Source organism: Oncorhynchus kisutch, linkage group LG17 (assembly GCF_002021735.2).
Source record: "Oncorhynchus kisutch isolate 150728-3 linkage group LG17, Okis_V2, whole genome shotgun sequence".
Classification (NCBI taxonomy): Eukaryota; Metazoa; Chordata; class Actinopteri; order Salmoniformes; family Salmonidae; genus Oncorhynchus; species Oncorhynchus kisutch.
The window spans coordinates 17,726,613-17,742,749 of NC_034190.2; the positions used below are offsets into that span (position 1 = coordinate 17,726,613).

Sequence of the window (16,137 nt, forward strand, 5' to 3'; positions counted from 1 at the left end):
TCTCTCTCTCTCTCTCTCTCTCTCTCTCTCTCTCTCTCTCTATCGCTCTCTTCTCTATCTATATCTCTCTCTTCTTTCTCTCACTATCTCTCTCTCTCTCTCTCTCTCTCTCTCTCTCTCCTCTCTCTCTCCTTCTCTCTTCTCACTGCGTCCTCTCTCTCTCTCTCTCTCTATCAGGGTGGTACGAAGGATGAGGTCGGCGTCTCTGGGGAACAGGGAATCCAGGACCCCCCGGTAATGACTGAACTATATATATATATTTTTACCCCTTTTCTCCCCAATTTCATGGTATCCAATTAGTAGTTACAGTCTTGTCTCATCGCTGCAACTCCCGTACGGACTAGGAGAGGTGAAGGTCGAGAGCCGTGCGTCCTCCGAAACACAACCCCAACCAAGCCGCACTCCCTTCTTGACACAATGCCCACTTAACCCGGAAGCCAGCTGCACCAATGTGTCAGAGGAAACACCGTAAACCTGGCGACAATGTCGGCGTGCACTGTGCCCGGCCCGCCACAGGAGTCACTAGTGCACGATGGGACAAGGACATCCCTGCCGGCCAAACCCTCCCATAACCCGGACGGAAGCTGGGCCAATTGTGTGCCGCCCCATGGGTCTCCCGGGTCGCGACTGACTGCGACAAAGCCTGGACTCGAACCCAGAATCTCTAGTGGCACAGCTAGCACTGCGATGTATAGATACACAATGTTCTGAAAACATTATAGTACAACAATATGGTCAGAGCCCAGACGTTGTGAGAATGAAATACAGATATGATGCCACTTTTACATATGCAACATCGACACAATGTCCTTTATTTCAACTCTCTTTCTCTCCATGTCAGGGTCCTATGGATTGAGGGGTTACCCTGGAATGATGGGCCCCAAGGGAGAGGTGGTAAGTTACAAGACATCTCTCTACCTCACTCCCTCCATCCACCACACTTTGCACTCCTCCACCTCATACGGAGAGAATCCCAAACTCTCTCTCTCTCCCTGTCTTTTTTCCCCTCCGCCTTCTTTCTCTCTCTCTCTGGGTGTTGTCTGGGGCCACTGTTCCTCCATCTATAGTTAATGATCCAGGAGAGTCGTCCATCTTAGCATTAGCTGTGTTAGCCAAGTTAGCGCCCAGGCTCAGCTAGGTGCCAAGCAGAATGGCTGGCTGTTTGTGTATCTCATATTTGTCAAAAGTATTAATCGCTACCTGATAATCATCCTTTTATCACAGTGGTTAGCATGTTAGTGCTCATTAGCATGTACATAGATACTGAAGGAGATACATAAATATAAATAAGAGTCGAAACATACAAGCCATTTATTACTATGCATGACCATTAATCTACTTCCTGAAATACCAATGAGCACTCATTATCAATGTCCTGTATCTCGCAGGGACCTCGTGGTTACAAGGGCATCAACGGACCAGTTGGCCAACCTGGACCCCCAGTAAGTATCTAGGTCTTGGAAACTGGTATTTCCAATTGTGAGTTGATGGGTTTAATTGATAAATCTGATCAGAAGTGTTTGTCTCTCCCCGGTAGGGTGAGGAGGGACCCCAGGGACCACCTGGAGAGGCTGGGAAGAAAGGAGATTTGGTGAGTGTTTTTATCTGCCAGCTATCCAGTTTTTCATCAGTGTCTAACTTACTCACACGGATGAGGATGATGATAATAATCATGATGTTGATGAAGATTATGATAATAATCTTTTCTACAGGGTGGCCGAGGTATCAAGGGCCCACATGGAGCCGTTGGCAAGAAGGGAGAGAACGTGAGTGAACACCCTGACTTCACTCGTCTATTTAATATTCTAGTCTGGTGTCTACTATTACTACAATGTAACACAGTCTACTGTTCATATTCTAGTCTGGTATCTACTATTACTACAATGTAATACAGTCTACTGTTCATATTGTGGTCTGGTATCTACTATTACTACAATGTAACACAGTCTACTGTTTATATTGTGGTCTGGTATCTACTATTACTTACAATGTAACACAGTCTACTGTTCATATTGTGGTCTGGTATCTACTATTACTACAATGTAACACAGTCTACTGTTCATATTGTGGTCTGGTATCTACTATTACTACAATGTAATACAGTCTACTGTTCATATTGTGGTCTGGTATCTACTATTACTACAATGTAATACAGTCTACTGTTCATATTTTAGTCTGGTATCTACTATTACTACAATGTAATACAGTCTACTGTTCATATTGTGGTCTGGTATCTACTATTACTACAATGTAATACAGTCTACTGTTCATATTTTAGTCTGGTATCTACTATTACTACAATGTAACACAGTCTACTGTTCATATTCTAGTCTGTATCTACTATTACTACAATGTAATACAGTCTACTGTTCATATTCTAGTCTGGTATCTACTATTACTACAATGTAACACAGTCTACTGTTCATATTCTAGTCTGGTATCTACTATTACTACAATGTAGCACAGTCTACTGTTCATATTCTAGTCTGGTATCTACTATTACTACAATGTAATACAGTCTACTGTTCATATTGTGGTCTGGTATCTACTATTACTACAATGTAATACAGTCTACTGTTCATATTGTGGTCTGGTATCTACCATTACTACAATGTAATACCGTCTACTGTTCATATTTTAGTCTGGTATCTACTATTACTACAATGTAACACAGTCTACTGTTCATATTCTAGTCTGGTATCTACTATTAGTACAATGTAACACAGTCTACTGTTCATATTCTAGTCTGGTATCTACTATTACTACAATGTAACACAGTCTACTGTTCATATTCTAGTCTGGTATCTAATATTACTACAATGTAACACAGTCTACTGTGTCGTACCTATTAACTGTGTTGGAGATATGGTTAGCCATACAGTATTATGGTAACTTCTGTCTGGTGTTTCAGGGTCTGCCTGGTATTGATGGAAAGGACGGCACTCCTGGCATCCCTGGAATCAAGGTAAGGCCTGGCTTAGATGTAATCTATGCACCTGTAGCTGTAGTTGTAGCTGTCCCTGGATCTTACTTGGATTAATGGTCATGTGGCGATGACGAATATGGTGATGATGATAATGATGGCATAATAATAATGATGATGATAATGGTGATGTAATGGTGGTGATATTGGTAGTGGTGGTGGTTATAATAATGGTGGTGGTGATAATGGTGGAGATAATGGTAATGTCGACAATGATAATAGTGATGATGAAGACGGTGATGGTAATGGTGATAATGGCAATGATAAAGGGGATGTTGATAATGGTGATGTTAATAATGGTGATGTTGTTAATGGTGATGATAAAGGTGATGTTGATAATGGGGATGCTAATAATGGTGATGTTAATAATGGTGGTGTTGATAATGGTGATGATAAAGGTGATGTTGATAATGGTGATGTTAATAATGGTGATGTTAATAATGGTGATGTTGATAATGGTGATGATGATAATGATAATAATGATGTTGATGATGATGAGTCTCTTCTTCCTCTCTCTGTAGGGTGCCCCAGGGCAGGCTGGGAGGCCTGGTGGTCCCGGTCACCAGGGAACAGCAGTGAGTAGCAAGTTTGGTATCCAACAGCTGTGTGTGTGTTAATGTGTGTGTTCGTGTTCGTGTGCCAATCGTTATGATTGTGAGAAGGAAAGAGAGAGAGTGATTGACCTCAGTTAGTCCATGTAAACAAACCCAGCTCTAACCCCTCATTGTCACCCAGAACAGGTAAAGGGTGAGTCTCCTCACCTCCATAAGTCACCTCCCCCCCACATGCACAGAACAAAAAAACAGACAGACAAAAAACGAGCTGGGAATAATGTGTGTTTTCTGGGCAAGCGTCCAGTTGACCCTTAGACTCAAGCCTTTTTGGAATTTAAACCACCTTGAAATTGCTGCATCTCTCCACCGGCGAGTGATTCATCATAATCAAATGTTTGTGTGTGTGTGTGTGTGAGAGAGAGAGAGTAATGGAGCTTGGGAGTTCTATGATACACACCATCAATGTTTAACACAGTCGCAAACTTTTAACACTGGCACATAGATTATCATCTACTCAGCCATGGCAGTAGCCACACACACACACACACACACACACACACACACACACACACACCACACACACACCACACACACACACACACACACACACACACACACATACACACATACACACATACACACATACACACATACACACACACATACACACACACACACACACACATACACACAAAATATGTCTAGCTACTGCTGTGACACCAACACCACTGAAAAGCTTGAAGACAGTTGTAAAGTAGAAACATAGAATTAGGGGTCACTTAGAAGTCCTTTATTTGACCTTTGACCTTCTCTTTGACCTTGTCTGTCTGATAGGGTTTGCCTGGCAGCCCCGGAACCAAGGGTGGATCTGGAGGCAAGGTAAGGCTATGTCCTTCTGCATCACCACAATAAAGAAAAGAGGAAGGTAATTTAACGTGCTTAGACTCCCTCAACTGATAACCACTTCCTGTTCTGTTTCCCTTCAGGGAGAGCCTGGTCCCAGAGGCCATGTTGGAATGTCTGGTGCCCCAGGACCTCAGGTAGGTCACCTCACTTGTTCATGTGTTTGTTTCTTCTTTACACACCAGAATGCAGATTTTTATTGTAGCTGTTGCTGATATGAGGATCTTAACTCTCTCTCTCTCTCTCTCTCTCTCTCTCTCTCTCTCTCTCTCTCTCTCTCTCTCTCTCTCTCTCTCTCTCTCTCTCTCCCCCTCTGTCTCTCGCTCTCTCTCTCTCTCTCTCTCTCTCTCTCTCTCTCTCTCTCTCTCTCTCTCTGTCTCTCTCTCTCTCCCCCCCCCCCCCCCCCCTCTCTCTCTCTCTCTCTCTCTCAGGGTGAGCCTGGTCTTCCTGGTGAAGCTGGTATGGAGGGTGTTCCTGGTCCTAAGGTATCTTCTCCAACAATCCATCATTATAACAAGTCACCATCACTACAACAATTCACCATCACGATAACTCTCTCTCTCGCTCTGTCTTTCTCTGATCCCTCTCTTTCTCCTCCTCTCTCCTTCTCTCCCTCAGGGTGACAGAGGCCAGAGGGGAGCTGTAGGGCCACAGGGTGTACTCGGCAAGGCAGTAAGTCACTTCTGTACAGCTCAGCACAAACATACAGTTTTGTCTAAATCAGTGGATGTCTTCACTTGACCAACAAGTCGACACACATCTAGGCAGGAATATAATCTAAGTGTTGTTGTGTCTCTGCAGGGCAACAAGGGTATGAGAGGACCCATGGGTGTTCCAGGGGCTCAAGGCATCTCAGGAACTAAGGGAGATAAGGTGTGTGTTTTGTGTTTGTGTACTCTTTGTGTTTGTGTGCTCTTGCATCTGTAAGTTTACGGAGGTGTATGTATCGAGACAGTGTTTGTATGTGTCCGTGCGAGTGCATGCGTGTGTTCGTTTGTGTTGAACATTGAAGTCACAATAGGGATTCATTTGAGTCGAATCATACACATGATCATGCAGTTACCCAAACGGCCCAGTGGTGGCAATGTTGAACCACGAATCCTGCAGCCGTTCTCTCGCACAGAGCCTAAGCAATATAAATGATAGTACTAGAGTCATCATCTCCCATGTCTTTAGATGCAACTACATCTTTCTTACTGTGCGCTGTGTCTCCTGCAGTCCTTGGCCAGATCAATATATTGTCTTTGCTCTTCACTATAATGTATTAAGTATTTACTGTGGGACTTGTCTGTCTTCACAGGGATTCCAAGGAAAAGTTGGGGCGAAGGGAGACTTTGTGAGTAGCAGTAAGCCTGTTACTTTAACCAATGGCATGGCCGCATGCTGAAGTATCCACAATGACTGCTATAGCAATAGGCATTGGCCAATGGTCAATTGATTTAACTGGTTCTTTCTCGTTCTCTCATCTTTCAGGGGGATCCTGGTGTAGAAGGCTTGGCTGGGGAGAAAGGAGAGACGGTGAGTGGCTTCATCAGGATGAGATGGGGGAGAAAATGCATCATATCTTCAAATTCGTGAAGAGGAATGATTGAATCTAGGTGGAAAATTCAAACTTCCTAACTGTAGAGCCACAGTTAGTATTTCAGACTGGAGTGGACTGACCTGTCTGTATGTCTGTCTCTCTCTTTCTCGTCCTCTGACAGGGTTTGGGTGGAGAGCCTGGACCCAAAGGACAGGTAAGAACATCACTGGGGTCCCATCCAATCACACCTCATTGATGGCAGATGGAAGCCAGTCAAAGATAGTCAAAGCTAATCAAAGCTAGTGGAAGCTATTCAAAACGATTTAATACTAGTAGAAGCTAATCAAAGCTAGTGGAAGCTATTCAAAACTATTCAATACTAGTTGAAGCAAATCAAAGCTAGTTAAAACTTGTCAAATCTAGTCAATGCCAGTTAAAGCTAATTGGAAGTAGTTGAAGCTAGTTGAAGCTAGTCCAGGACATTTGAAGCTAGTTGAAGCTAGTCAAAGGTAAGTCGAAGTTAGTTGAAACTAGTTGAAGCTAGTCAATGCTAATCAAATGCTATCTTAGCATCAAACAGTGCTGTCATTTTGGATCTCATTTGTTCCTCTTTCCTCCACAGCAAGGAGTGAGGGGAGAGCTAGGGTTCAACGGCCCCACAGGAGACTCAGGTAAACCAGGAGACCAGGGACCAGGAGGACTGCCCGGGCCTCGTGGCCTCAACGGAGAGAGAGGACTGCCAGGCATGCCAGGAATCGTGGGGGCAGCTGTGAGTCCTAACGAGCGGGGGGGAAAAGCAGGGATTAGTGAGATTGTGGTGTGATTATACTGACTAGGGAATGCTAGTGACTGACTTATTGATTGATGATTGGTTTGTATGTTTTCTTTGCTCTCCTCTACCTTCCTTTCCTCTATCCATCATTTACCATCCTGTCATCCATCTTTCCCTCTCTCTCTCCCTCTCCTTGCTCCTCTACAGGGACGGGATGCATCTGACCAGCACATCATTGAGGTGGTTCTGAAGATGCTGCAAGGTAGGAGATCACAACATTATAAATCTGCTCAGTCTACTGAGTCTACTGAGTCTCACCGTATCTGGGTAAAACATTGACTATACGTACTATAGCTAATGTACATCCTCTATTTTCCTCATCCAGAGCGTCTGGCGGCTGTAGCGGTGAGCGCTAAGCGTGCCGTACTGGGTGGAGCCGGTGTCATGGGTCCCCCTGGTCCTCCTGGACCCCCAGGAGCTCCCGGTGGTCAGGGCCCACACGGCCTCACCGGCGCCCGCGGCATCCCTGGCATGTTTGGAGCCTCCGGCCAGATTGGCAACACCGGACTGAAAGGTAGAAACTGAAATGGGTGACGTTCCAGATAAAATGAGACACAGATCACTCAAAAAGTAATATAACTTAGAAAAGATCACTAACCCCTCTCCACCCCTCCATCTTTCTCTCAGGAAAGAGAGGAGCAAAGGGAGACCGAGGAAATTCTGGCAAACCACATCCTGGTCAGCCAGGACCCCCTGGAATACCAGGTGAGGCACCACATGCACTCTCCTAACACACACACACACGCACGCACGCACGCACGCACACACACACACACACACACACACACACACACACACACACACACACACACACACACACTTAGAAGTGACCTTCCTCTACACATCTATCCAGTTATTAAGAAGCTGTACCAACTTACCTGAGGAAGTTACAGTGTAAAACTAAAACTCTCTTCAAAGGAATGTAGTAAATTAAAAGGCTATCTCTTTTTCTCTCTCCTCCTCTACCTCCTCAGGTCCTCCTGGTATTGACGGCGTGGCTCGAAACGGTAAGCCTGGCGAGCGAGGCCCCCAGGGCTCGGCAGGAGAGGCTGGTCGTCCCGGTAAGGCGGGGCCCCACTGGTCTTCCAGGGTTCTGTGAGGCTGCAGCCTGCCTAGCTGCCTCGGCCTACACCTCCCCCAGACTACAGGACTCCGCCAGGGTCAAGGGCCCCGGAGTCTAACCTGAGACCTCTCCATCAAGAGCCCCACAACACCAGGAGGGAGAGAGAGAGAGAGAGACAGACAGAAGAGAGAGAGGAGGGATAGAGGAGAGAGAAAGAGAGAGACCACTCTCCTTCATTGGATATCATTAAGAGCGAGAAGTGGGGGCAATACGATCGTGAATGATGTTGTTCCCTGACCCTTAAACTGATGACCTTCAGTTCTACTGTTTAGAGACTCTGTTTGCAACACATACCACATCCACCCACTTTAAATCACCATGATGACAGCCACTCACAGCCAATAACACCCCTCTGAATTTATAATCTCTGGTCAGGGATTGGCAGATATATCAGTCACGTCCAACTGCCCCACACCCACCACAGAGGGAGAGAGAATGAGAGAGAGAGACGTAGTGACATCATCGATGACGTCATCCTCAGCCGTAGCCCCTGGACTGGGAGGAGCAGAGATATACTTTGAGTCCAATGATTGGTGTTTTTGTTTTGTACCGTGGTCACTTTAAATTGGATTGATTTATATCTGAAATATTCATATTTAAATATATGTTTTGAAGGAAATAATCCAAGCATATGCCCACCTCCTCTCCCCACCAAACAAGAAGTGCCGTACAAGTGTACACAAAGGTACCAATAAAATATTAAAATCAAAATCTACACTCCATACTGTACCTTTGGAAGATGTATTGCTAAACCTGTCACCTGAATGCTTGAGTGAAATAGTCAAACCCCTTTTTTTGCTCACATGTACAGTGCCACCCCCGTCTACTTCCGCCTCATTTAGAAACAAATGATTTCTTTAGATTTGATATTTTCCTGTAGTTGCCTGGCAACAGCATATCCTGATGGGCACTCCCATCTATCTCCCATAATACAGTGCTGTAAATCTTTGTAAATGTGTGATGATTTTATGTAGAGAAAAAAAAGAGGATGGGTTAGAATATGAACCGACCAAAACAACCCCTGTGTTAATGAATCTAATCAGCAATAAAGTTTCAAAGTTCAAATGACTGCTTTTCCAAATAGATCAGTTACACAAATCAATATTTATATGCCACTGTCAACTAACTTCCATGGAGTCAATCAATGTCAACATTCTAACAACAAACAGGACTGATTATTTTCATTAACAGAAGCAATTCTATTTGTTGTTCTTTATATGATTCATCTGTAAAGACTTAGGTTAGATTTTTTCCCCTGGTTGTTCAGGTCAACCAATTCCAAACCAATAAAGAAGAACGTTTTGTAAAAACCTGAATGTTCTTCTCTCTCATGTGGGAACTGTTGGAGCTCTGAAAAGAAACGATGGTACAAACATGACATGACCTTTATTCCATTGGTCTTAGAGATGGGTTAATGGATATAGTCTAGTCTTTCTCTGTCTGTGTGCCACACTCCAGTCCAGTCGTTGCTGGTGATACACCCTTCAAATTGGTTGCCAACTGTTTTCCAAGAAAATACGAAAGTGCTGCCTAACTGCATGTAGTTTACTGCCTCGACTACAGGATAATGACATTCACTATTGGAGGGCTAGGTATTCTGGGTATAAAGCCTACACCATTTAGAGTGTCCCCAAACACCCAGTTCAGTTTCTGGCTTTTTTTAGTTGTATTTCTGCTGAATCATCAGCAGTTTATCCTGCCCTATCCTTCTGTGTGTAATACAACGTCATGCTCTCAGTGCTGCAGAAGTTAAGCTTCTGTGAAGGGCTTACCTGAAAACTATTCCACTTGGACTCATTCACATAGCAGTATGAGTCTAACAGGTGGCTTGGCGTTTATACAAAAGCCGCTCTAGCACTCTGCTTACTCGAAAAGCTACATCATTTCATTGGAGCGCCAGTTAACGCTTTGTACGCTTTGTGTGTTTTTACTCAGGGAACAAAGAAAAGGCACTCCAATTAAAGACATTGATGGTAACTATGGTAAAACTGAGTGACATTTTATACTTTGATGTGTAAAGTGTGTTAATCAACAACAACATCCTGACCAGACCACGTCTGCTTAAAACATTTTATTAACTTTTTCTGAAACGTTTTCATAAAAAAAAAAACATCTCTTTACAAAAAGTGATGCCAACATAAAACACACAACAGATATACTGAGAGTAGCAGGGGAACAGCGGTGTTGTTTCAACAAGATGTTTATGAAAGCTAGGAATGAAGAGGGGAGAACTATTGGGGTGGTTGTTCAGTATAACTAGGGTCAGTAGGTTTTCCTGACCAGAAATCACTATGGACAGTGACAACATCAGGAAAACCTCATGGCTCTTCCAATAACAACTCAGAACATCCATATGAATCTAAACATGGTGACAAATCCCTTACTGACACCCTTACTGACACCCTGGCCTGTAGTGTATAGATGACAAGTAAAACTGCAAACATTCAAAACAACACAACATACAAGGCAGGAGACATACAAGTTGTACTCAGTAATGGATACGAGGGGAAGCTGATTGGCACAGCGATGCCAGCGAAGGTTTGGGTGAAGATGCTAAACAGCCTCTATGAAAATTCAGCCTGTTTCTCTTAGTGGTCAAAGAGCATCTATTTCCGTTAAGCATGGCCAAATGACGGCAACTTGCCCAAAGTCCCCAGGTTTTCCATAAATCCTGGTTGGAGGATTCCGAATGTTCTGCTTATCCCCTCCCTCTTCCAAACAAGGATTTCTGAAGACCCTGGGAACTTTTGGAAAGTTACCTGAATTGTGCAACCCTATTTTAGTTACAGTAACCAGTGGTGTGCTGGACGAGAAACAAATATCCCTTTACAGTTGCTCTGTTGTCAAAAAATAAGCTTGATAATGTAAGAGACTTGTTGATAAATTGCTACATAACTAGATTTTTTTTTGTTGCCAGTTTTGAGGCAGTTTTGAAAATTATGCCATGTACTTTATACAAAGGCAAGAATTAAAATATCTTCCAAAGCATAATTATACCACCATATAGAAATCCAATTTACTTTCACATAAAAAGATAATTTCTCTCCAATTTCGTGTATATTTTATGAACAAATAACTCTTATAAAAACCACACTCATAGTGGATTCCTGACAGTTGACCATAGCGAAAACACGGTTAGCCATGTTGACGCCAAATCCCAAATCCAAAAGGCATAAAAAGCTACTACATATAAATAGAATTATGTACAAAACAGGCACTCTTGGGAGGTGTACATTATGTTCTTCTCACGCAAACAGGGAAGAGAAGGTGAGAACTTCTCATAAGGCCAAAGCAGACAGATCTGTTAAAGGGAGTGATGAGGGAGTATATTCAAGCATAGAAATCAAACAAAATGTACAAAGAGATAGAACGATTAGAATGGGCATTTGAAATGGGAGTGCCATGTCAATTCTATTCATTTTGTTTCTATGGCTAGACAGAAGCTAGATCGAAGCAGAATATCACAAGGTAGCTGCCTAATACTCCCAATGGACACGTTTTATAATCAGAATGAAGATGAGGATGATAGTGAAGAAGATAAAGAATTTGCAGGTCGTTTTTCAAAGTCTGGATATGCTGTTATTGTCAAAATAAACATGTCTAACATATAGAAAGAGCTGGCAGCTAAAGTTGGGAAAATATATGAAAGAGAGGAGAGCACAGTCCAAATATCTCCTTTATTGAAGCCACTTCAGCCAGTACCAAGGCATCAGTTAGAGGAAGGTCCTACACATATATATTTTCTACACAGGCGGTGAGAAGGACAGCTAACTGGCAAACCCTTTGATGAATTAGGGATGGGTCCTCCACACCAACTATTGGTGCTTCAGTATTCATTTGTTCTCCTGGGATGATTTCTGTTGATCGGACGGTAGCTCTGGTCTTCTGTTTGATCTGTTCTCTCTTCTCCCCTCCTCTCCTTTCTCTAGTGTCTTCTGGTCTCTGGGTTGGTTTCTTCTATCTCCCCTCCTCTCCTTTCTCTAGTGTCTTCTGGTCTCTGGGTTGGTTTCTTATATCTCCCCTCCTCTCCTTTCTCTAGTGTCTTCTGGTCTTTCGGTTGGTTTCTTCTATCTCTCACCCTCTCCTTTCTCTAGTGTCTTCTGGTCTTTGGGTTGGTTTCTTCTATCTCTCCTCCTCTCCTTTCTCTAGTGTCCTCTGGTCTTTGAGTTGGTTTCTTCTATCTCTCCTCCTCTCCTTTCTCTAGTGTCTTCTGGTCTTTGAGTTGGTTTCTTCTATCTCTCCTCCTCTCCTTTCTCTAGTGTCTTCTGGTCTTTGGGTTGGTTTCATCTATCTCTCCTCCTCTCCTCTTTAATACTTTCTCTCTAGTAGGGGCCCTTGATGGGAGGGCCCTTAGGGTTCCACTCTATTGGTTGGCTCATACAGTCAGAGGGGTTACACCGGCCCTCCCTGCCCTTCTGACCCGGCTGTCCAGGGGTTCCTGAGACTCCAGGGATCCCCTGCTGACCCACAGGGCCACTGGGGCCCATCTTACCATAGCCAGGGGGGCCTGGAACACCTGGGGGGAGGGGCAGAGAGAGTAAGAGAATTGATGAAGGGACAGAGGGCATCATTGAAGCACTGGATACAAATGAATCATTATAAAAGAGCAGTTGCAATTTAAATATATAACTTATTAAATGTAAATGATTTCAACAGGCTGAAGTTGGTGTTACCTGGTGCTCCTGGGGGTCCACTGTCACCCATCTCCCCTACACCCTTGTCACCTTTCTCTCCCTTTAGACCTCGTGGACCTGCAGACACGACAGAGGACATTACTTGAGAGAACTAACCTTTATGTCAAGTTAATTACGCTAAGTTGACATCACTTGTCATAACTGTTTATGGCCTCCTATGACTTTATCATGACCATGGTATTTAAGCCTTATGTCAAAATAATCAAAAGCATGAATAAAACGTGTCTAGACTCACCCTGTGGTCCCAAGGGTCCATGGCGGCCCTCTCTACCTATCTGTCCTGGCTGACCTGGGGCTCCTGGACTCCCATCTCTGCCTGGGTTACCATCCTTCCCTGGGGGTCCAGGACGACCGGGAGATGACACCTCTTGTGGCTGCTGCATACGAGACATGAAGTAGGTCATCCTCTCTGTAGGGGGGAAAGATAGAGTACAATCATAGATGATAAACCTAATCAATAAACAAGTTCCCATTCTCTCCTGCAGCTCAGTTAGGAAGGACAGACAGATCTTTGCCGTGTCTGGGGGATAAATACAAAAGAAAAGAAGAGGAGGTACTCACCATCAAAGATCTTGATGACCTGCTGGCGAATGAAGTCCTTGATGTTGTCATAGTTGACCACAGGCTGTGGAGAGAAATAGAAGGATATACAGTATGAAAGAGGAGCTAACTACTGAACACATAATACATGAATCACCTCTTCTCATAGCTAAAAACCCGTGTTGGGTCTTTTGAGTTTTAGTCTGTTGACCAAACATTGTGGAACAAACAAGAACATGACAATCAATTCATAATCAATGCAATTCATCACAGTAACTAAGGTCTCACATCGTTGCCTGGTATTCCTGGAGGTCCGGGGGACCCTGCAGTGCCTGGTGAGCCTGGGGTGCCCCTCTCTCCCCTGGGTCCCACTTGGCCCATCATTGGGGCATCAGATTTGGAGGAGTACCCACCTCCGCCAGGGGGTCCCGGGCGACCTCGCTCCCCTGGGGCGCCTCTCTGACCTGGGGTACCTGCTTCACCCTGAGAGAGAGAGATCCAGAGACAGAGAGAGAGAGAGAGAGAGAGAGAGAGAGAGAGAGAGAGAGAGAGAGAGAGAGAGAGAGAGAGAGAGAGAGAGAGAGAGAGAGATAGGTAAGAGATGAGAGGTATTCCCTGAGAATCAGTGTTGGACCACTGACAACAGATTTTAATATTGAAGGTTGAAATATGATTAAACTCCTGCACACTGACACCCATGTTTCCTCAACAATCCAACTGCTAACTGTTTCAACCTATACAGTCCTGTCAGACCTTGAAGGAGAGACCAGTCAACAAGGGGACAGTGTCTACTTTAGATTGTAACAGTCCTACCCTGCCTTTAGTGCATTCCTCACTTACCTCCTCCCAAATGGCACCCTATTCCCTATATTGTGCACTAAGTTTGACCAGGGCCCATAGGGAATAGGGTGCCATTTGGGAGGCATCCACAGCCTCCCTGGGTCAGTAAATGCACTCTGTAAGTACCCAACACACTATATTGTAAACAGCATCAGACTGACATCTGTGATGGATGTGGAACAAAGCAGGCCTTTATGAAGGGCTAATGTTTACACGTCACCACTGGACACTGGACCCCAACGATGACAGAAGAGAGAGAAGGAGAAGAGCGGAGAGCTCCTCTGTAATTTCTACTACTACAGCTAAAAGCCCTGACAATACCTTCCTGTCACAATGACAAATCGCCTCATCTCATGTGGCGCCCGCAGTTAATAGCATTATCCAGGGGACAGAGAATAACTCTATTGGTAACTACTGTATCAAGTGTAAAGGGCTTTGTAGTATGAGCTATTGCCAGGGAAAGTGGGGGTATTTGAGGGGAATGTAGAAAATGGAGGATATTGCCAAAAGGGGTTAGTCAAATGAAGGGGCCCAGGGCTCTGTGGTCAAAAGTAGTGCACTATATAGGGAATAGGATGCAATTTGTGGCATAATACATGTCTGGGTTAGGGAGTCTGCTGAAAAAGCCTAAACCAACCACGACCCTGCCAACACTACAGCCCTCAGCCTGTGGACTTCACCATCCATAATCCTGTATGGTAGTGGAGGCCATATCTGAGGTAACCAGTGGTGTAATAGCGTGACTGCTGGTGGTAATTTGTCTTTTCCGACAAACACACACACACACAGACAAAGACACACTGGGAGAGCAGTGACTCTTACCTTTTGACCACATTGTCCATTGTCTCCTGGCAGACCAGGTGATCCCTGTGAGCAGAAGATGATCAGTGAGGGAACAAGGTTGTAACTATAATACAGCTTCATTCATGTTTCTGTCACCATGACAAACACCACATCAGAAGGGTTACTCACGTCTTTACCCGCAGCTCCATCATTGCCTGGTTCTCCCTGAGAGACCGAGGAAGAAGGAGAGAAAACAGTGATTAAGGTTCAACTCGCCCCCATGCTACCAACACGGAACGAGGAAGAAGGAGAGAAAACAGTGATTAAGGTTCAACTCGTCCCCATCCTACCAACACGGAACGAGGAAGAAGGAGAGAAAACAGTGATTAAGGTTCAACTCGCCCCCATGCTACCAACACGGAACGAGGAAGAAGGAGAGAAAACAGTGATTAAGGTTCAACTCGCCCCCGTTGCTACCAACACGGAACGAGGAAGAAGGAGAGAAAACAGTGATTAAGGTTCAACTCGCCCCCATGCTACCAACACGGAACGAGGAAGAAGGAGAGAAAACAGTGATTAAGGTTCAACTCGCCCCATGCTACCAACACGGAACGAGGAAGACGGAGAGAAAACAGTGATTAAGGTTCAACTCGTCCCCATGCTACCAACACGGAACGAGGAAGACGGAGAGAAAACAGTGATTAAGGTTCAACTCGTCCCCATGCTACCAACACGGAATGAGGAAGAAGGAGAGAAAACAGTGATTAAGGTTCAACTCGCCCCCATGCTACCAACACGGAACGAGGAAGAAGGAGAGAAAACAGTGATTAAGGTTCAACTCGCCCCCATGCTACCAACACGGAACGAGGAAGACGGAGAGAAAACAGTGATTAAGGTTCAACTCGTCCCCATGCTACCAACACGGAACGAGGAAGAAGGAGAGAAAACAGTGATTAAGGTTCAAGTCGTCCCCATGCTACCAACACGGAACGAGGAAGAAGGAGAGAAAACAGTGATTAAGGTTCAACTCGCCCCCGTTGCTACCAACACGGAACGAGGAAGAAGGAGAGAAAACAGTGATTAAGGTTCAACTCGCCCCCATGCTACCAACACGGAACGAGGAAGAAGGAGAGAAAACAGTGATTAAGGTTCAACTCGCCCCCATGCTACCAACACGGAACGAGGAAGAAGGAGAGAAAACAGTGATTAAGGTTCAACTCGCCCCCATGCTACCAACACGGAACGAGGAAGACGGAGAGAAAACAGTGATTAAGGTTCAACTCGTCCCCATGCTACCAACACGGAACGAGGAAGACGGAGAGAAAACAGTGATTAAGGTTCAACTCGTCCCCATGCTACCAAC

General features: G+C 44.7%; 2 protein-coding genes across 8 annotated transcripts in view; one reads left to right on the plus strand and one right to left on the minus strand.

The window, feature by feature from the left end:
* Positions 1 to 8,982, plus strand: part of LOC109908531 (collagen alpha-2(IX) chain) — a 27,026-nt gene extending 18,044 nt beyond the window's left edge. The window contains 21 exon segments of the mRNA XM_031793146.1: positions 178 to 232; positions 839 to 894; positions 1,389 to 1,442; positions 1,538 to 1,591; positions 1,713 to 1,766; positions 2,912 to 2,965; positions 3,505 to 3,558; positions 4,372 to 4,416; positions 4,524 to 4,577; positions 4,872 to 4,925; positions 5,059 to 5,112; positions 5,242 to 5,313; positions 5,741 to 5,776; positions 5,914 to 5,958; positions 6,144 to 6,176; positions 6,585 to 6,731; positions 6,942 to 6,996; positions 7,120 to 7,308; positions 7,422 to 7,499; positions 7,769 to 7,863; positions 7,865 to 8,982. Of these exon segments, the coding sequence (XP_031649006.1) occupies positions 178 to 232; positions 839 to 894; positions 1,389 to 1,442; positions 1,538 to 1,591; positions 1,713 to 1,766; positions 2,912 to 2,965; positions 3,505 to 3,558; positions 4,372 to 4,416; positions 4,524 to 4,577; positions 4,872 to 4,925; positions 5,059 to 5,112; positions 5,242 to 5,313; positions 5,741 to 5,776; positions 5,914 to 5,958; positions 6,144 to 6,176; positions 6,585 to 6,731; positions 6,942 to 6,996; positions 7,120 to 7,308; positions 7,422 to 7,499; positions 7,769 to 7,863; positions 7,865 to 7,975 (1,449 nt within the window). The 3' untranslated portion in view covers positions 7,976 to 8,982.
* A 991-nt stretch (positions 8,983 to 9,973) lies between these two features.
* Positions 9,974 to 16,137, minus strand: part of LOC109908536 (collagen alpha-1(XVI) chain) — a 140,252-nt gene continuing 134,088 nt past the window's right edge. For 5 of the 7 annotated variants that reach the window (XM_031793145.1, XM_031793143.1, XM_031793141.1 and 2 more), the window contains 7 exons: positions 14,964 to 14,999; positions 14,814 to 14,858; positions 13,440 to 13,634; positions 13,173 to 13,236; positions 12,847 to 13,020; positions 12,591 to 12,668; positions 10,813 to 12,433 (listed from right to left, as the gene is read on the minus strand). In XM_031793145.1, the coding sequence (XP_031649005.1) occupies positions 12,240 to 12,433; positions 12,591 to 12,668; positions 12,847 to 13,020; positions 13,173 to 13,236; positions 13,440 to 13,634; positions 14,814 to 14,858; positions 14,964 to 14,999 (786 nt within the window). In that variant the 3' untranslated portion in view covers positions 10,813 to 12,239. Of the gene's footprint in view, positions 12,434 to 12,590; positions 12,669 to 12,846; positions 13,021 to 13,172; positions 13,237 to 13,439; positions 13,635 to 14,813; positions 14,859 to 14,963; positions 15,000 to 16,137 lie in introns of all 7 variants that reach the window. The other 2 variants (XR_004203554.1, XM_031793140.1) reach the window with 2 other exon arrangements.